This window comes from Branchiostoma belcheri, unplaced genomic scaffold, assembly GCF_001625305.1.
Source record: "Branchiostoma belcheri isolate BF01 breed outbred unplaced genomic scaffold, Haploidv18h27 scaffold49, whole genome shotgun sequence".
Lineage (NCBI taxonomy): Eukaryota > Metazoa > Chordata > Leptocardii > Amphioxiformes > Branchiostomatidae > Branchiostoma > Branchiostoma belcheri.
The window spans coordinates 319,642-341,017 of NW_017804120.1; the positions used below are offsets into that span (position 1 = coordinate 319,642).

The window sequence follows — 21,376 nt, forward strand, 5'->3', positions numbered from 1 at the left end:
TGTAACTATGACCAAATAGTCACGACAGTGTCATCGGTAATGAGAAATATGAGCACAAGAAACAGGACAGGACGACAACTGCTGTTCCACTGATTTATTGCTGTTTTCATGATTAATAAAAGACTTGTTGATTGTTACTCTGTGCTCTCTCATTCAATTTGTGTCCTAACATTTGTCGTCACTTAGAATTTAAAAATATTTCAAATCTAGACATCTTGTTTTGGTTGGCCCTTCTCTGTTTTTTGTTTTTTTTCGCACTCTCGCATTAGATTTAGGGTCTCCATAGAATGTCATACATAAATATTACTTGGTGTTGCCTTAAAATCCTACCAGTGTCAGGATAAGCGTCATAAATTTTGAAGATGGAGATTTGTAGGAATACAGCCTAGGATAGACGGTAATCTCTGTTATTTCCCTAGCGCGTTGTGATTCCTGAATATATGCGTCGACTCCATCCCGGAAAGCACATCAAAAACTGATCCAGGTGCACTTTACTGAGACACGGTGCTTCGTCAATTCAGCTGCTGTATTCCTTATGAGTGATAGGGCGCCTGTGTGCATCTTTAACGCTGTTATGTTGAATTTCTTAAGGTGTCCTCCCTGGCTAATTTGGCATTTTAGGTTTCCATCGTTTTCTCACACAGAAATTTAGAAAGAACTGTAGTTGTACTGAATATTGATACCTGGGTACAAAAGGGTTATGAATATGATTTTATGGACCATATGGATGACGTCATCACATTTTATTGCCCTAAATGTAATTATCTTTAAAGTTATAATATAGCACTAAGTAACTAAAATAAAAGTATGATTTTTATGTGCATAATGGTCAAAGCTACACGTACAAACGTACGTTTGCACAAATTGATATCTACTAATAATCCGTAGTTATTAGAGAATAACCTAATTACCTAATTAAAATTTAGTTATTCTCTAATAACTATGGGTAATTAGTAGATATCAATTTGTGCAAACGTACGTTTGTAGCTTTGACCATAATGCACATGAAAATCATACTTTTATTTCAGTTACTTGTACCAAAGTGCTATATTATAAATTTAAAGATAATTACATTTGGGGCAATAAAATGTGATGACGTCATCCATATGGTCCAAAAAATCATATTCATAACCCTTTTGTACCCAGGTATCAATATTCAGTACAACTACAGTTCTTTCTAAACGATGGAAACCTAAAATGCCAAATTAGCCAGGGAGGACACCTTAAGATTGTAGAGCGTCAGAGATGTCAGGATGAGAAGACTGATAGGTGATATGTATGTAAATGTGATTAAAGTTTAGTTGGCTTTATCTCTTTCTTTAGGTTAATGGTGTCAACGTAGAGCATTCGACGCATGATGATGTGGTGAGTTTGGTTCACTTTGGTTTCACTTATTCTCAATACAGTTTGTATGTGTAATATTACAACGATACAAAAAGTCAATTTTCTGGTTATTTCTTTACAAATAAACTCTCCATTGCGAATAAGTGTCATTCAGGAAGTGGAGGTGTTAAAATATGACACCTCATAACATAAGTGTGTTTAAAAGCTGGAAACACAGCTGTCAGCCAAGTTTGTTTACATTCTAGTATTTTGTGGTGGTATCACAAACTAAGTGCACACTAAGGAACTAAGCAACTAAGGAAAAAGGTTGATTTTTCAAAGGATCCAAAAGTCAGATACATGTGCAATTTGTAATTTGATAAAGCAATCAGTGGTCGTCTGACCTCACATAAAAATCTGTTGTTGATGATTTTTTTATTCATTTATTAATAATGACAATTTTCATGATTTAGCCAAAGTTTGATTTTTTTTGGTTAAAACTCAGGTACAACATCTGAAGAACTCCCCTGATGATGTAAAGTTAACTGTTAGATACTACAGAGCAGCAACCCCCTACCTAAGAGCTCCAGGTAAGTCAAGTCTTTCTGTTGAGGTGCTAAGGCCACACCAATTTAATTTCTTGGTTAACGGATTCGCCCTCTTAATTTTTTTCTCATTTGCAAATAAAAATAAAAATTCAGACTGAATCAACTGCAAAATGCTCATATTTTGCCCTGAACAGTTGAAAACAGTCCTTTTCATCCTAGTTGTTACAGTTATTGCATCTTTCAATGCAATGGTATCATTTAAAGTTCAAAATTCATTGTTTAAATTTTGACCCAGCCTGGTGTGTTGACTTCATGGCTCCTATTGTACCATTTTGGGCCATAATAGAATGCCTAGGCCTGTTTTTATTTATTTATTCTTTTTGCCCACCCGCTCCATTACTTTTCTAGAAAAATCCGTTAACCAAGAAATTAAATTGGTGTGGTCTAAATAACATTGCAAGAAATTTGCAAGGAAAACCAATCAATACCAGACTAAGTATGCTTATATATCCATCTGCTACTTCCATATTATAATCAGTTTTTCAACATTGATATTGAAAATATAATTGTCCTCATGCAAGTTTTGCTCTGTTAAACTGTATTGGTTGGATTACTAGAGACAGGCAAAGTCTGATAAAAAAAGAAAAAAGATAATCCTACCTCCCAACCCTAATTTTTTTCAGAACTGAAACAGGAAATATAACATTTTTTGCCTAGGCCTTTCCTTAAATGTGGTGAAATTAATGACTAAAAAGTCATTAACAGTTTGGAGCGCTAGACTAACTGCAGGACTTGTTTCCCGTCGCTGCAGCCAAGTGGTCGCGGTACTCGTCTGAACAGTGTAACGGGAACGCTTCTCCTGCCGATAACGAAACAACCAGCAGCTCGGAATGGAAGGTGTGCATCATCACTAGTTAACTAACCAGTCTGTTAACTCATTAACTTATAGATGATACATTTAACTTGATGTTTACAAGCCATTATAAAAATTTGCCTTTTTTGTGTGTGTTTTTTGCAATCCTTGTTAAACTTAGTTTTTAATTATACCATATATTTTGGTGTTGTTAGCGAGCTATACATGTACATGCAGTAATTTTATGATGGATCACAATAATCATAATTATGTTTACCAAAGGAAAACATAATATTGTTTTTGCTACGTTTCCTCTTCTTCCATTTCAAACACTGACCTCTGACCTAGCCAATGACCTGATTTGTTGACGTCTCTCAGCATGGTAACTGCGGTGTTGGGTTAAATAATGTTGCAATTTTATAGCAGGAGGGATTTAGACTCCTGTTGGACCATACATTATATGAATGTGTTTGAATAAGAATTAACAGAGCAGACCATATGCAAAGGTTAACATTATGCAGTAGCTTTGCAAATGTTACATTTCTAGTTTTCGTTGCTTTTTCAAGGTGCATTTTTGATTTTTGATCACTCCAGAGTGAGCCTTTATGTCCCATTCCCCCATTCCCCAATGTACGTTAAAGCTCAGTTGGTTCTTTGCCAGAAAGTCCATTTTCTTCATTAATCCCTCTCTGAGAATTTGTAGCCAAACTGCTACTTCACTGGGAAACATTAGATATATAACCAGTCCAAAATTAGTCTGGCATCTTGGGTAACGATGCATCACGGCTTACAGTCACTTTTGGTTTGTGTCTCGTTTCATTAAGTGCTCTGAATCAGGTAGTAAGGCGGAAAGTTTCATCGTCCTTCAACTTGACACCTTGCTCTTTGCGTAGTGAAAGCAACGATGAAGCCAAAAAAAATGTTGTCTCCGGTTACCCGGTCGACCCTAGCAAAGACCCAAGCCTTTTTTTATCACCCACTGGTATAAAGCTATAAAATTTTTCATCTGACATTTCAAATCATCTAACACATTTTTAGAAGAAAGTTTCTTCATTCAATAACTTCAGCCGTAGGTGAGATATTTGTCCACAAGCAAAAAGGTGGACAGGTGCTTGAGACAGTCCCAATGCAGCAAAATTAAACTTTATTTTCTTGATCATTCAGGCCAAAATCTATTTAAAAAATTGTAAATTTAAAAAAAAAAAACAAGAATAAGAAAATCCCACCCTACCAACCCTGATTTTTTTCAGGACTGAAACTGGAAACACAACATTGCTTTTCCTGGGCCTAGAATAAGCTGATTCACTGTTGAAACTGTGCATGTGCAATGTGATATGTATTGTTGATAAAATGTCAAAGCTAAAAGCCCTGAGACTAGTGATGCATACCTAAACCCAATTTTAGTTTCAGGTCCGGATTCAAGTCCAGAGGTTTAGGTTCAGTTCCGGACTTGTAAGTCCGGGCCTAAACCCATGGCATATACAAAATTGCATATTGGCAACCTTGCAATGTTGTCTGGGTGAAACTTTGGCCACATAACATGGAGGCCGGTACTTGGCAATGTTTTCTTCATTTTGCAGCAAAGATTTTGCAATCTACAGAAGGTTTTAGGTGGTTTGGAAAGAAAAGGGGTATGTGTAATGGTCTTTTTATGGTAATAAGTCCGGACTCGGTTCTTGACTTTTAGGTTTTTTTTGGACTTGAACCTAAACATTCTTACAAGTCCGGATCCAAGTCCAGTGAACCGGTATGCAGCACTACCTGAGACATAAACAAAACACATCTAGACAGCATGTTCTACATAAGAACTGTTCAGGGGCCTTCTCATTTGACCTTGTACATGTCCAGTTTTAACTGTGAACTGGGTTATTGTATGGTAGACAAATCCAGTCCAACACCAACTCTGTCAGATCTCTCTATATAATATATATACCACATAATTTTGGGAACCTTGCTAAGCTGTGTATTAAGTAGTGTGAATAGAGTCTGCTAAGGTGAGATTTGGCATTAAGCTGAGACATATTGACCTCTATTATAGAGCTTATGCCTCCAACTCCATAATATCAGACTCTGCAGCATTACAAGGAAAAGTATGGGTCTATGAAGTACTGTAACTCCGTATTTTTTTACGGTACCTTTATGTTCACACTTTATGTTGACTTCTGTACCATAACCTTATCATTTATTGTTAATAAATTTTTGTCTTTAGCCCTCCTCCTCCTTTGCCACAACTGGTAAGATTGAGTTCCATATGTGAACATATCCATTTTTTTAGTCAGACCGTGAAATTTTGCTACCGTGAAGACAAAGTGAAGTACAGTACCAAGCAGATCAATATCGTGTAATACGGCTTTACCTCTGCACGTATTACAGCCTGCTCTACACACAATCACTGGTTTGTGGCCTGGATTACGCTTATATAAGATAGATGCAGCATAACTTTGATGGACAAGAGACATCTCCATCAGGAAAATTTTTATGTAGGGCCGAGGAAAATTAATGTTGTGTTTTCTATTGTCCTGAAAAATTAGGGTTGGTAAGCATGGTTCCACTTGTTTTATGTTTACTGAAGGAAAACATTGTTGTTTTTACTCAGTTTCTTCCTCCTCTTCTGCTCCAAACACTAACCTCTGACCTGACCAATGACATGATTTGTTGACGTCTGTCACCATGGTGACTGGTGTTGGGTTACATAATGTTGCAATTTCATGGTCTGCTCTGCTCCTGTCACCATATACTAGTACTACATGTACATGTATTTGAGAAAGTGTATGTGAATGTGTTTGAGAAAGAATTAACAGAGCAGACCATGTCCGAAGGTAAACATTATACATTTGCTTTGCAAATGTTACTTCTCTAGTTGTGTTTTCTATTGTCCTGAAAAATTAGGGTTGGTAGGCATGGTTCTACTTGTTTTATGTTTACTGAAGGAAAGTATTATTGTTTTTGATACGTTTCTTCTTCAGTTCCAAACACCTCTACATCTGACCTGGCCCATGACCTGATTTGTTGACATCTCTCACCATGGTAACTGGTGTTAGGTTACATCATGTTGCAATTTTATAGTAGGAGGGATTTATACTCTTTATATATGAATGTATCTGACTCAGAGTAAGAATTAACTGAGAGCAGACCATATGCGAACTTTATGCATTTGCTTTGCAAATGTTACCTTTCTAGTTGATTAGTTTTCTTTATACTATAGCCAAAGCAAGCAAACAAATACAGTTAAATTAAATGTAGCACTGAAATGCATCAGTATTTGGACTTGAACTGGAACGTTAGGTGACCGTGAGTACCACAAACAAATTGTGATTTACAGTGAAAAAAAATCATGATTTTTCCATCATGTCTTGAAGCAAATGTGTTCATGTAACACTCGGGTCAAGCGAAGAGATTCAGCATTTGATGCAGTCAGAAGTCTTTGTGGATGGGCAGCCAGTGGGATCTGTGAAGGGTAGTGAGGCATTAATAGAGCAGCATGGTCCAGAATGTAGTCAGAGATTGAGCCATGTACTAAAAACAGTGTGCCACTAGGTTCTCTTCCAGTTATCATTAATACACCGTCAACATACCTGTCTCCAAGTCATATTACAACAACAGCTTCTTTCCCCGGACTGCAAAATTATGGAACTCTCTTCCAAACAGCTACTTTCCGTCCGATTACAATCCACAAAGCTTCAAAACAAAGGTCCGCCGCCATCTCCTGACATAACTACATTATACTCACTCAAGTACCTCTAGCTCTATGCCTAGAAGTGGCCAAAAATAATTGGCCTTGCATTGAGCGACACTGTTAGAAAAAAAAAAGAAAGAAATTCTACAGGTCTGGACCTGAAACTGTACCTGAACAATTCAACAAATTCAGGATTGTGTTTCTGAACTTTTTCAATTATTACATGTAAAAACATTCAATTTGATAGACTTTTGTAATTTTTGTTTATGGTGAATTCTCATACAAAAAACATGGGCAAAACTAAAAATGTTTTAGTTTTCGTTCCCTACATTACTGGCCTCATGTAACACAATTCTGACCAAAGTGACATCTAGAGGGAGCGTAACTAATGTGCAACAGATCTTTCAGGGTAGTTAACACTGTCAATCTATAACACAAACACACAGTCCTGTCTCTGGGACCCATGGGGGACCAGCTATTTAAGGTCACAAATAAGCATATAATTAATGTAACTTCATACACTCAGGTACAATACAGGTACTTAGGGATTAGGTATTTTGGACCTGTACCAAACCAATTTTTGTGATACAGTACCAGTACACAGTACCGCTACACAGATCTAGTTATAGACCTTTCACTATCATGGTGATAGCCTGACTGCTGTGTTCACATGATTATCAATTCTGAAAAGTTATAATGCAAGAAAAGGCTAGAGCTAAAATGGCTTGGTAGGTGGGTAGGTCTTGATGAGACCTAGAAATGATTAGATTTTGGGCCCCCTGGTGGCTTGTTGTGGTACTGCAGTGGAATTTCCGGTTTTGATATCTCAAGGTCTGGACGTGCTAGGGTCACGAAATTTGGATGGTAGGTAGCTCTTGTGCTGGGGAAGAAGTTACGTAGGTTTGGGCCCCATAGCAGCTTGCTCTGGAACTGCAGGGGCGTTTCTTTAAAACTATTCGTGATTTTTGGTCTGTAGGTAGCTTAAGTGACGCTTGACATTATTATGCGACAATAATTTACAAACATCATTTGGCGAAGGTATGAGATCGTGGAACTCTAGTTTTCTCTGAAACACTCACTCAGCTGCTGATGTTATCATCATAAATAGACTCACACCAAGCTGAAGTAATGCAGGATGATGACTCCCCACACTGATTACATTAGCAGAAGCAAGGTGCCATTTCTAATGACTGAACAGGGCCAACAGACCAGAAAGAATGAGCTTATTTGGTTGTCATCACATCTATACTCAAAGATATACTTTCTGATTTTCTTTAACTTTATTACAGTAATTGTTAAAAAAAATCTCTTGAATTGTAGTGAAGAATAATATGTAATTATTGTATTTAAGAAATGAGCTTATTTGGTTGTCATCACATCTAGCTCTACCCAAAGATATACTTTCTTATTTTCTTTAACTTTATTACAGTAATTGTTTTAAAAAATCTCTTAAATTGTAGTGAAGAATAATAGATAATTATTGTATTTAAGAAATGAGCTTAGTTGGTTGTCATCACATGTCTACTTGAAGATATGGATCAGATTTATATTTGCTTTTAATTTTTAATTTTAAAAAAATTAATGAATCTGATCTTCTTTGACTGTATAAAAACAAGTCTTACATTATACTTTCAGTTTAATGAATTATTTTTTTATAACTAAAAAAGAGCTTATTTGTTTTTCATCGCATGTCTACCTGAAAGATATGAATCAGATTTATATTTATTTTCTGGGTTTCTTTATCTTTATTACTGTTTTAGATAAAATATATAAAAACAAGTCTTGAATTGTGAATAACTACAAAATTAATGATAGAAAAAGGCTGGAAGATAATATTTATTTATTGTGTCTCAGAGATGAAAGAAAGGACAAAAAAATGTGGGAAACTTATAATTTGGAATCTTTTTTTTAGATCTTTAAGATGTGAAAAACATCTGTAATGTTAAAAACATCTGTCATATAATGATGTAGATACATACGTTTACATTAAGCTGCCTGACAGGGACCCATTGTTTATTCAGAAGGTGTTTCTGAACCACCTGCCCTTGCACTTGAAATGCCAAAATCACTCCATGAAATTAGTCCTCAGTTCCATGCATGGTAATGAGGCTGATGGGTTGTTCCAGACACTAAGTTGGGGAGGGGCAAAACACACTTTGGAAATGCAGACTCTGAGATACAAACTATATCAAACAGTCAACTTACTTCACAATCCATTACCTTCACTCAAATACAACACATATGTGTATTAGATGTAAATATAGGATGACATTGTACTGTAAACGACAATTTTTTGTGGTACTTTAACTTTTTTAAAACTTTTTTATATTCATAGTTTTCACAGTCACTTCTGCACTGCAAACTTAGGCCACACCAATTTAATTTGTTGGTTCTCGGATTCGCCTCTTTGTTTTTTTCTGATTTGCAAAAAAAAAAAATTGATTCTGGTCCTGAATCAACTGAAAAATGCTCATGTTTTGCCCCCCAACAATTGAGGAAAGTCCTTTTCTTCCTAGTTGTTACAGTTTTCCCATCTATCATTGCAGTGGTTTGATTAAAAGTTCAAAATTCAATGTTTAAATTTTAACCCAGCCTTTTGTGTTGACTTCATGGCTCATTTTGTAGCAATAGGATGCCTAGACCTGTTTTTATTTTTATTTTTTTTGCCCTGTCGCTTCATATTTTTTCTGAAAAAATCCGAGAACCAACAAATTAAATTGGTGTGGCCTTAATATCATTACTGTGAACAATTTAATAATTTGCCGACTTTCTTTTTGCTGCACCTGCTGCTACTTCCATTGTATAGTTGCGCAAACATGTCCATTTTTCTCAGACCACAAACTTTTGCTACCGCACACATACAGTCAGTACAGAATGTACAATAACTTGTACTTTTGAGATGCCTAAATGCCCAATATATAACTTATGTATAGTATATGTTTGACCTGTAATACATCAATTTTTTAACTTCCTTTAACATATTTCAACCCATCCTTAATACTGGTAGTAATACTTTCAACCTGCTTATTATTTTGACACCAAATTTGTTGTTTTCAGTTTTAAAAAACTTGCAGAACTTTCAGTAAAATGTATACAAGTTCAAGGTCTGCTGTGACTGAACATAGTCAGCCCATTTGTAACATGCATAAAATCCATGTAGGCTCAACATTAATGTATCACAAAATATCCTTTAAAACTCTTTAAACAGGGACAACAACTCTCAAAAGTTTCAGTACAATATACAAGTTCAAGGACCGCTGTGACTGAACATACATGTAGTCAGCCCATTTGTAACATGCATGAAAATCCATGTAGGCTCAACATTCATGTATGACAAAATATCCTTTAAACCTCTTTAAACAAGGACAACAACTCTCAAAAGTTTCTGTACAATATACAAGTTCAAGGACCGCTGTGACTGAACATAGTCAGCACATTTGTAACATGCATGAAAATCCATGTACTAGGCTCAACATTCATACATGACAAAATATCCTTTAAACATCTTTAAACAGGGACAACAACTCTCAAAAGTTTCAGTACAATATACAAGTTCAAGGACCGCTGTGACTGAACATAGTCAGCACATTTGTAACATGCATAAAATCCATGTAGGCTCAACATTAATGTATCACAAAATATCCTTTAAAACTCTTTAAACAGGGACAACAACTCTCAAAAGTTTCAGTACAATATACAAGTTCAAGGACCGCTGTGACTGAACATAGTCAGCACATTTGTAACATGCATAAAAATCCATGTAGGGCTCAACATTAATGTATGACAAAATATCCTCCAAATCTCTCAGGCATAACTATCATTTTGAGGCTGTCAGAATTGTGACACATACACAAAATCAAGATCAGTGGAATTTTCACCATGCACTGTACTCCTAGAAGAGATATGCGCATTTTGTATGATATTCTTCAGAGGAGGATTTGAGCTTATCGTTCTAAGGCCACAGCAAGTTATTTATATGGATGACATCATGATCAGCGCACGCATTAATTTTCGCCTGATTTTGGAAAAAAAAAACAAGAAATTTTCTTGCCTTCTGACAGTGGTCAACGTGCCGAAAATGGGCAAAGATGTCTTCTTTCTTCTCCTTGATGCCCAATATCATGGTAATGATGTCTGTTGCCATGCCGGAAGGTGAATGGCAGATAACTAATAGTATAAAGAGAGGAGACAAGAAAAGGCTCTGATTTAATGTTTTGTTTCTTACTTTGATGCAGTATTATGTGATGTTGGCTGTGTACATGTGATGTTCCCACTGAATCAAAACCATTTGTACAATGATTGAGTCAAATTTTTAAAATGTAGGAACCTTGTTTTTTTTTAGTGCCTTGTTTTTTTTTTGCCCACTCGCATTAGATTTGGAGTCTGCGGAGGATGTCATCCATAAAATTTACTTGCTGTGGCCTAAGGAAGACGGCCGCCTCTCTCTTACATGTACTGCATGACAGATAGCGCACAGAGATGGGCTTTAGTTATAAATGGCATGGATTTTGGACGGATTTTCAGTCTGTGAAAGGCAATGTATCCCCCCCGCTATCTCCTTATGGATGAGACCACTATCTCTTTCCCAATCATTCTTTATGTCACATCGAGTCATCAACGATGCCTCAGCCGGCTTTTAACACATTTAGGCATCTCAAAAGTACATTTCAAGTACATCCTTGAAATGGGGTTTCAGTTCTTTAATGGGCAAAAATGGGTTCTGGCAAAATTCAGCGTGGACAGAAAAAGCGTTTTTAGATCTAGGTTATACTTCAGCAGGATATAGTGGTAGACTGTTTTAGTGTGGAAATTTTTTGTGAGGCGAACATTACTTAAAGTTACCCTATGCAATTTCAGGGCGGCAAGACTGGATTTCAGTTTTCAATTTCTTTTGATGTAGTAAGTTGAAACAACCCTATCCCATAGCATACTAGTATCTGTGAGGCGAATATGCAATGTCGCTGACGGAAAACGGTTGCTTGTTTTGTATCCTAGGCTGGTTTTAGCTACATGACTGTGTATTTATGGGTGGTACCAAAAAATGAAAGAACTTCTCATATAGCTTGTTTTGGGGCTATTTCAAATGTTTCTACTAGTAAAGTAGTAATATACAGTATATGACATGACTATAAAAACATGCTAAGAAATGGCAGTATGGAGAAGATTACAAGAAAGAATATAAAAAATGAAGACTTTAGAGATATGTGAAAATGTTTCAGCTGCAGATTGAATTACTACAAGTACATGTAGTATTTTGTCAAACCTGAAAATTTTTCAGTTTACTTGTGCAAAGTAATTTTCTCTGTGCAAATTCAGCACACTAATTTAAAAGTTTCTGCAAAAACATCAACTTCAGATTACATACAGGTACATGTATACTAGTCAGATTTCTAGGCTCAACCATTTTTTTTCTTTTATTAGGCCACAGCAAGTAATTTTTATGGATGACATCAGCGCACGCATTAATTTTTGCCTGATTTTGAAAAAAAACAAACAAGAAATTTTGTTGCCTTCTGACAGTGATAAACATGCCGAAAATGCACAAATATGTCTGTTGCCATGCCGGAACGTGGATGGCAGATAACTGAAGAGAGTAGACAAGAAAAGGCTCTGATTTAATGTTTAAAATTTGTTTCCTACTTTGATGCAGTGATATGTGATGCTGGTTGTGTATAATAATCATGTAGTCATGTTGGTTGAGTGACAAGGCTGGGACTCACACATAAAACTTCTTGCTATAATGGACTATACCGACTCATCATCTGAACAGGTACGATATAATATGAAAATGGTGTATTGGACAAGTAACCCGTTTAAATGGTCAGAATACACTCCATTCAATACATAAAATATCAACAAGACCAGAATTTTTAGATATTATATTGTCCTTGGTTGCACAGGCTGAGGTGACTGATTATGAAGATATGAGCTGTGAGATGGTCACAGAAATCATGACCTTAGGCTATTCAGGTAAGATATTTTCCTTATGTTTGGGTGGTAGGATGTGTTATGAGGTCACCAGGATTGTGTATTTCATGATTCCACATTAGCAAAATTAGAGTTAGCGCCCATCCTTTGGAGATAGAGAGAGGCCGGTATAGAAGGCTACCTGTATGTGAAAGAATTTGTAAATATTGTAGTGCAAAGGCTGTGGAAGACGAAATACACTTTATCTCAAATTGTTCCTTTCATAGCAACGCTCGAAATGAGTTACATGTAACTATTCAAACTTCTACAATTCATCCCAATTTTACTAAACTTACAGACAAAGAAAAAACTATTCTTCTTTTAACTTCCCAAAACCCACTAATTTTAGAAAAGGTGGCACATTACGTCTTCCATAGTCTAAAAAAGAGAAGTCAAACCCCTTAGACATAGTTTTAGACATAGCTAGGGTATAGCTCTAGACAACTACCTTTTATCATGTAGATTTTAGTTATTTTATACTACGTTTCATTTTTCTTTAAAAATTTATGTTTGTAATCTGCAATTAGCTCCCCGGGCATGAATTTGCAATAAACTTCTTCTTTCACAGAAGGAGTCCAGAAAATGGCAGGAAAGATCTTAGACTCATCAGTAGAGCTAGAGGAAGAGAGTGAATCAGATGAAGACATGGAATTTGGGCTGTTTGATCAAGAAGGTTGGATGGCAGGTCAGTAAAAAGACCTGGGAATAATTTCATGACGTTGGTAAAGTCACTTTAAGTTAGTAAAGAGACTCTTTCTACACAGCCAAGTGTTTTATTCAACCGACATTTCGGTGACCGTCTGTCACCTTCCTCAGGGCAATTCTGACTGGTTCACATTGCACTGCAGCACAGGTGTCACTGCTATAGAATTGCCAAATGTGCAATATTTACATATCTACACTGTACACATAATTATGCATGTTTACAGGGAACTGTATCTCTTATTCTACTATGCGGTCCCAAAGGTACGGGAGTTGGATATATTATACAAAATTGTGGTCAGTGACTACATGTACAGTTCAATAACTATATGTCTTAAAATGTTTGCGGTTGATTTATTTTTAGAGTGACCTCTCGACCCTCGAGTCAAGACTCTGTGAATAAGTGCTTCCATCCAATGCATTTACAATCCCAAACTTAGAGCACTGTGAAAAAATCCCTTTCCTATTGCAAAATCAGATCCCCACAAAAATAAAGTAACCAATTTACGGTTTAATATTCAACTTTTCAGTGAATCTGGGTGTTGGACCAGAAAGTATCGTTTGAGTAAAGGAATAGAAATAGCAAGAAAGTTGATTAAAAAAGCAAAGTCCCTTACTCAAAATGATGCACCAATGAAGTGTCTTAATACAATCTTCAAACTCAGGCCATTTCTGTCTCATCAATAAACAGGGGACCAAAGAAAAAGACTCTTAGGCAATGCTAGTCTAAGAGTCACATGTTGTAACTGTCAAATTTGAGTCCCAAATCTCTGACCTTTATATTCTTCATTAAATAAAAAGTAGAAATACCAAAAAGGGACAGTTCTGCAATTGAATATAATTTTAAAGTTTATTGCAAATTCATACCCGAGGGCTATAGATACTCTGTGAAGTGGCATTTTTCAAAGACACTAAATCTTGAATTTTTCTATTTCTTTAACAGCAGATGAGGAGAAAGAGATTCTTGCTAAGCCTGAGATGGAGAAAAAGAAGGTTGCTCTCCTAGAGAAATGCAGTCGGTTAGCATCACCTGTAATGTCAAGGTCAGCTGTGGCAACCTCTACAGCATACAGCCCAACATCACCCACAAAGTTAGTCGCGTATTCAGTATATTCCAAACCTTCACCACAAAAAATGGCACTAAAGAGGGCTGAGAAAGAACTGGAGGCACCGAGACCTGAAACTGATGAAGTGACTGTTGACGTGACTCTCAAAGCGTCCTTAGACGGAATACAGGCACGTGGCGATCGTCTCGAGGATCTAATCGAGAAATCGGATACTCTTAGCGCAGAAGCTCCAGTATTCTTTCAAGCTTCAACAGCCATTTCTGAAGAACTCTTTGCTGCTACAGCAGAACCAACGGTGCACGAAGCTACATTGGTTGAATCCAAGCCAGCCGTCCTCCGAAAATCTGGAAGAGCCCCACCCAAGGGAGCTCGTTTTGTCAGAGAGGTTGAACCAGAGCCAGTTTCTGAAGAAGTTGCACAGTCTGCACCCTCAGCCGCAAGTCGGTCAGCCCCTGCTTTTGGTTTCATACCTCCAGGCGCAAGCTTCGGTAAGAAATCTGCTGGGCTTGTTGGAGGTCCTCCTGGAACTACAGCTGAAGAGACTAAGACAAAAGAGGTTGCATTTGGTCAAGGGTTTGGTTCGGATGCTGTCAGTCAAGGTGCAGGTTTTGGTGCAACCCCATTTGGCGCACCCCCATTGGATGCAACCCCATTTGGTGCACCCCCATTTGGTGCACCCCAATTTGGCGCACCCCAATTTGGTGCAGCTAAAACTAAGACACAAGAGGCTCAAAGGTTTGGTTCAGATGCTGTCAGTCAAGGTGCAGGCTTTGGTGCAACCCCATTTGGTGCACCCCCATTGGGTGCAACCCCATTTGGTGCACCCCTGTTTGGTGCAACCCCATTTGGCGCACCCCAATTTGGTGCAGCTAAAATTAAGACACAAGAAGCTGCATTTGGTCAAGGGTTCAGTTCAAATGCTGTCAGTCGAGGTGCAGATGTTAGTACAACCCCATTTGGTGCAACATCATTTGGTGCAACCCCATCGATTGCAACCCCATTTGGTGGAACCCCATTTGCTTCAACCATAAGCCTTTTTGGCCACAGCACTACAGCAGCAAAGGAGCCAGAGGCTGCATTGTTTGGTTTCGCTTCCTCTGCCACCCCAAGTGGAGGAGGTGGATTCAGTTTTGGTTCCACGTCATCAGACATACCACTGAAAGATGAAGATAAGAGTTCAGTCCCAATTGATTCGTCAAAAGGATTGAAGTTTGGGGCCCCTCTTGAAGAGAAAGGAGGAACAACAGGCTTTAGGTTTGGTGGATCCAGTCAGGCAAAAATGATTCCACAGCAAGGTGGCTTCATCTCTCACCCACAGATGCAACAACAACAACAGGCTCAGAGCAATGTCCCTGATAGAGCTAGAATTCCAGGGAGGAAGGCACAATCAGCAAGGAAGACAACAGGTGGCAAGGCTTTGAGACCAGCTGCAGATAAGGTTGCATCAGACGGGGTAAAAGCTGACAGTTCCCCCGACACTGTCGTCTTTATGGATGAGAGTGATAAAGCAAAAGAGACCAAGACCCCAACATCTGCAAAATCTCCTCTGAAAATGATTCCAGCTACATGTTGTATGGTTTGCTATGATATGCCACCCCTCTACCAACAAGGATCCCCTCCTCCACCTGCCCCCTCCCGAGGACCCCCTCCTCTGCCACCCACCTCCCAACAAGAACCCCCTCCTCCTCCACCCCCCTGCCCAGCAGGACCCCCTCTTCCAGCTGGTGCCCCTCCCCCACCCCCTCCTCAGTTCCGTAAATCGTTATTATTAGCTCTGAGTCAAGAAAAACTAAAAGGAAAGTCAGGCCAAAGCCCAACAGAGATGATACAACCCCCTCCCTCACGCGCTCCCCCACCCTCCATGGGGGGGAGACCCCCTCCCCCACCCTCTATGGGGAGGAGACCCCCTCCTCCTATGATGACAAGGGCTCCCCCACCCAACATGGCAAGGTTGAGAGTGGATGCTGATGCACTGTACGTGTATGGTCTGGGTGAAACAACCAAGAGAATGGGAGCACGAATTGGAGCACGAATTGGAGCACGTTCTCTCAAAAAAGCAGCAGAGCTACCAAAAGGAGAAGAAGAAGAACCGATGGAAGTTGAAGAAAGTCCTGCAATCTGCGGTGAACAGGTGGAAGAAGAATCAATGGATTTGAAGTTAAGAAAACTCAAGAAGAAGAAGGTCTTGGAACTCCGGGCCGAGTTTGAGAAGAAGTACGAATCTTTGCCTGTGGATGAAAGAGAGGAAAGGTATGTAAGGATAAATCCACAAAATTATCATTCCAATTGAGTTTTTAAAAGTTTTGGATCATTGATCAAGAGGGATAACAATTTAACATCATGATGATTCAATGTTATCTGAAGCTTACTACAATCATAATTACATTGGGTATTTTCATCATTTTAAGTCACAGGTGCCTGAAATGTGTTTTTTCTCTGTCTTTCAAGGGCAGTCAGTTGAGTAATCATGCATTAGAGTGTTCTGTCCATTTTTATATGCAAGTAGCATTATGATTGTTCTAGATAGCATAATACTTTTTTAGCCTTTTCATGTGGTAGTAACAAATGAAATGGTAGAGGTCGAATTGGAAATCAGAAAAAAATGGACAGGGCGAATCTGAGAAACTACAAATTAAATTGGTGTGGCCTTAACTTGATTCCAGGGATGGTAGGAGCAGTTTGCTAAACCAGATCATGAGGGGTACAAGTCTGAGAAGAGGTCCAGGTGCATATCATTCTGCCAGCTTTCATCCAACTTCAGGTAGGTTCAATGGACCTATACCATTATTACGTCACAGTTTGTTTACCGCAATGAATGCTGGTCAATCGACGTTTATATTGTACAGGGGTGCTTAGGGTGGTGTCTGTTTGTGTAGCGTTAGCCTAATATAAGGCTTTTAATACAGTACTACTTTCGTCTTATGTCACAACTAAATCACCCATGCGGCATGTAATGCTGTGTCAACACAACTATAGACGCAGCAAAAATCAAATATACCTTACTTTGAAAACTTTGAAATGATCTTTATTCTTTAACTGACCGTTCTAGAATGTTCTTTAAACAGGTAAACAAACTGTGACGTAATAATGGTATAGGTCCATTAAGGGTAATAATAATGACCCTCCCCAAGGTGTATAAGGTGTGACCTACATGTGCTATGATACAAAACCAGCAACTGTTTCTGTCAGAGACATCACATTCTATGGAATATTGTTGTAGCTTCAATGTACTAACTTAATTAAACATCTAAAAATGAGCAGAAAATTGATCAGAAAATCTAGTTATACTGCATTGAAATAGGTTTCATTGTCTTTAAATGCAGATGTTTGAAGAAATACATTTAGAAATGACTGAAAAAAACTCACAAATAATCAATCTAAGAGAAGTTCAATTTCTGAAATGGTCACGCGTACAGTATGTAATGACTACAATCTGAATTTTGAACCAGTCTCAAATCTGAGGCCTGTAACAATTCTTTAATATATTTTTAATATATAAGAATAGAAGTAAAATAGTTACTAGAAAATTGTTTCATCAGTGACAAGTTTTTGAAGGGTAAGAGTACTAACGAGGACTTGTAGTCTGAAAATTTGGAGGTTAGTACTGACTTACCCTTCATAAACTTGTCACTGATGAAAGAATTTTTTAGTAACTGTAACTGTGACAAATGAATCTCTTCAATGGAAGTAAAAAGTTAAAATTGCTTTTTTCCCAAGACTCTGCAGGTTACTTCAGTGGGACAGAAACTGTTGTAGTACCCATTGTGACTACAAGGGGGAGTGGCCTTACAGAGAAGACTGTTGACCAGCTCTTTGCCTTGCTGAAGGTATGTAACATCTGTGTCCATAATATCACCAGGGTCCACAATATCACCACCTTGAGAAACAGTGTGCTTAAAGATATTTTTACTGCAACATACTTTTGGTATGCACTCCTTCACACCTCAAATGTACATACCTAGGGTATGTTGCAGTAAAAATATCTTTAAGCACACTGTTTCTCAAGGTGGCGATATTATGGACCCTGGTGATATTATGGACAGAAATGTTAATGATTTTACATAATATTTTGTTGAAATAGTGAACCTACTAGTAAGTATCTCCAGTTTTTTTTTAGACAATGTGACAGGGAGACCATATATTATCATAGATCATTATGATATTTTTGAAGGTTTTCAATTATAAGTACTTTACAGTTTGCAACAAATTATCTTTATACCCCATGTATCTTTTCAATAATTATGAACATGGCTCGTATGGAAAAATATTGTGGTAGATGTCTAGTATATATGTACATGACATTGTATAAATTTAACCTTTATGCGCTCATAGTCCAGTGGTTAGCGACCCTGCCTCTATACCAAGAGGTTGGGAGTTCAAATCCCAGCTGTTGTTGCTCATGCACCCAACATGCACTAGCAGGCTGCTGGAAAGGGTTGTAGTCCTTAGGACGGGACATTAAGCCAATGGTCCACTGTTCATTGTGCTTGCCAAAAACAGCAAGGGGAATTTCCCCCCGTACAATGAACCAAATACCAAAATAATGAAACAAAAATTTTGTGTACAGTGATGTCTGTGTGGTGTAGTGGATAGAGCGTCCGACTGTCAAGCAAGGGGACCCAGGTTCAATCCCCAGGGTTGAACCCAGACATGTCCGGACATGCACCCAGACATTGTGCCCTTGGGAAAGGCAGTGTCTTAACATGCATTCAATCCCCCCTCAGTTAGAGGGATCCCAGGCCCTACTAGGGTTTGGGTTGGCGTTAGGAGAGCTGAACCAGCTGTAAAAATCCTGCTTCAAAAAAAGACTAAGTCTTGTACTTGGTGCAAGCATGTCTAACCCCCGGTTGGGGAAAATGATGTTAAATTCGGTTTTAAAAAAAAAATTACTTGTAGCATCTCTCTTCTCGATCTCTGTCACAACCAGTGGGAGATTACTCTTCAGTGAGCTACAACTGTATCAAGATTCCCTTCCTTTCATCAACGTACAACATTTATAATTCTACTTCTAATGATAGCGTAGAGTTTTAACATGATGTTGCCCCCCTCCCCACCCCAGCATACTGACCAGGGTTCTTACTGGGAGTTCAGTCCAGAGCTGGACCAGCTGCTGGGTATTTCCAGTTCAACGTGTGTCCAGATATTCAACACTGCAGGCCTCAGGTCTCTCGGTAAGCCCATCTTCGTCATTACCAGGACCAAGCTAGCTATTTTTCACTTCACATAGCCCTATCAAGCATTGCTTTTTCTAAAATTGTGTTCAATGCCTGTGCCTTCATGAACTAAAGTGTCAGTAAAAGTCAGTAACTTCCGAAATGCTGACGCTTGGTTTTCAGTATTGCATGTACATGTAGTAGGACAGAAAAACTTTCTTCACTCACTCGCTCACTCGCTCACTCACTCACTCACTCACTCACTCACTCACTCACTCACTCACTCACTCACTATCCATTTGGTTTGGTTAAAAAGCTTGATGCCTGGTAAATTTCACTCTAGATCTGGGGTGGGCGAGCTTTTGAGACAGCCACAGGACACTTCAGCTTTCATAAATTGTTTTGAGTGTTGTTACATCAAATTTCACATTTACCAATTCATGGGCCAAATACTGTCTCCTAGATGTACAAATTGCTAGTAACGTTACATGTTTGTACACATAGACCATTCACATACTACCGGTATGAGAAATAAAGATTTTGATACTCAAGTCAACTTTATTGCACAACAGTTACAGTTGCATCGGATACAATGCATGGAAAATAATACTTAATACTACTAGCTGTAAACTATTTCTACTAAGCCTACTAACTCACCTAACTTTATCAATCAATACTTGTACAACTTGATAACATGACGGAATATTACATTTCACATCTTGTGAGACAGTTTCTCTTTTAAATTATTAATTTGTATAAGATTTCTGAATGTAAAATTCAGTGATTTTCACCTGTTTTTGTATCCAGGTGCAAAGGTAGCCAAGCAGCTGTTGCAGCTGGTGGCCACCTTGCTGGTGCTGCAGCTGTTGATGCTGCACCTGCCGCAGCTGTTTCCCAGCTGCAGTAGCCTGCTGCACCTGGATGTGATGCAGGTGGCTGCAGAATGGCGCAGCGCAGTGCAACAGGTGCTGGCATGGGCCAAGGTAGGTGATAGCTTTTAGTATTATACAGCCCAGTGTCGTAACCAGCATCCATCTTTCCATCGTTTGACTGAATTTTGCTTTTATTTAAATCCAATTTTAACGTCATTTTCCCCCCAAACGGGGGTTAGACGTGCTTGCATCAGATGCAGGTCTTTTTTTTTTGAGCAAGGTGGCAAATAAGCCAGTGGCTTATTCAATTGAGAATGATGTTTGTTTATTTGTTAATTTTGATTTTTCACAAAGTGAAAGGGAGGGCAAAACATATGCACCTTTACAAGTCGCCCCTTCCTCAATACATACAAAAACACATACATGTATATTATACATCAAAATTTGCATAGTCCATGACAAAAAGTATAAGAATACACAGAATAATCAATCAATGTAGAAGGTTAAGCATAATTCATAATTCAATGTTAACTCTAATTTTTTGCTTGTTGATGTTTACTCAATCTGTTTGTTTGTTTGTTTGTTTGTTTGTTGTTCCCAGGGTGTTGACACCATGCACCCATCAGTGTACTCCAGGTTAGAGCTGGGGAAGAGTTGGGATGACCTGACCAAGAAGCTGATTGGTGTTGGTGTCTCTCTTGTACATGAATGAAAATTCAAAAACAATTTGTACTTTTTATTATTATCATTAATAGTATGTATTATTGTTATTGGTTAGTTACTGTTCCTTTATTATCATTGCCATTATCATTATTTATTGTTTTTTACTGTTAGTATGTGACTGTTGTGTTTCGTTGTGTAAAACAGGGCCCCATTGAAAATAAGTGTAATCACTTAATGGGCCACCCTGTATAAAAATGACAGAAAATAAGAAATAAAATAAATGAAAATAAATAAAATCATTATAACTTTGTTGCAAATCTGTGACCGAAGGGCTAATTTTTTCTGTCAAAGCAAAGTTCAATGTTTTACAAAGTTTAACGTGACTAATATGTTTAATACATGGGACAGTCCTTTACAGTAAATTACATTGTATGTATTGTTTTTAAATCTTATTTCATACTAGGGGCCGACTATTCATTACAATGAATAATTTCTGATCTTATTTGTTTTTAAATCATAATTTTTATGTGAATACTGATCAGATGTAAAGTG

The 21,376-nt window shown here is 38.0% G+C and overlaps 1 protein-coding gene across 1 annotated transcript in view; it reads left to right on the forward strand.

Annotated features, from left to right (window-relative positions):
* The window catches only part of LOC109479438 (poly [ADP-ribose] polymerase 4-like), a 98,929-nt gene extending 77,553 nt beyond the window's left edge, over positions 1-21,376 (forward strand). Inside the window, exons 33-43 of the mRNA XM_019781403.1 lie at positions 1,324-1,365; positions 1,829-1,913; positions 2,683-2,768; positions 12,301-12,370; positions 12,936-13,052; positions 14,013-16,386; positions 16,800-16,897; positions 17,854-17,963; positions 19,196-19,307; positions 20,097-20,272; positions 20,763-21,376. Coding sequence (XP_019636962.1) covers positions 1,324-1,365; positions 1,829-1,913; positions 2,683-2,768; positions 12,301-12,370; positions 12,936-13,052; positions 14,013-16,386; positions 16,800-16,897; positions 17,854-17,963; positions 19,196-19,307; positions 20,097-20,272; positions 20,763-20,873 — 3,381 coding nt within the window. The 3' untranslated portion in view covers positions 20,874-21,376. The remainder of the gene's footprint in view (positions 1-1,323; positions 1,366-1,828; positions 1,914-2,682; positions 2,769-12,300; positions 12,371-12,935; positions 13,053-14,012; positions 16,387-16,799; positions 16,898-17,853; positions 17,964-19,195; positions 19,308-20,096; positions 20,273-20,762) is intronic.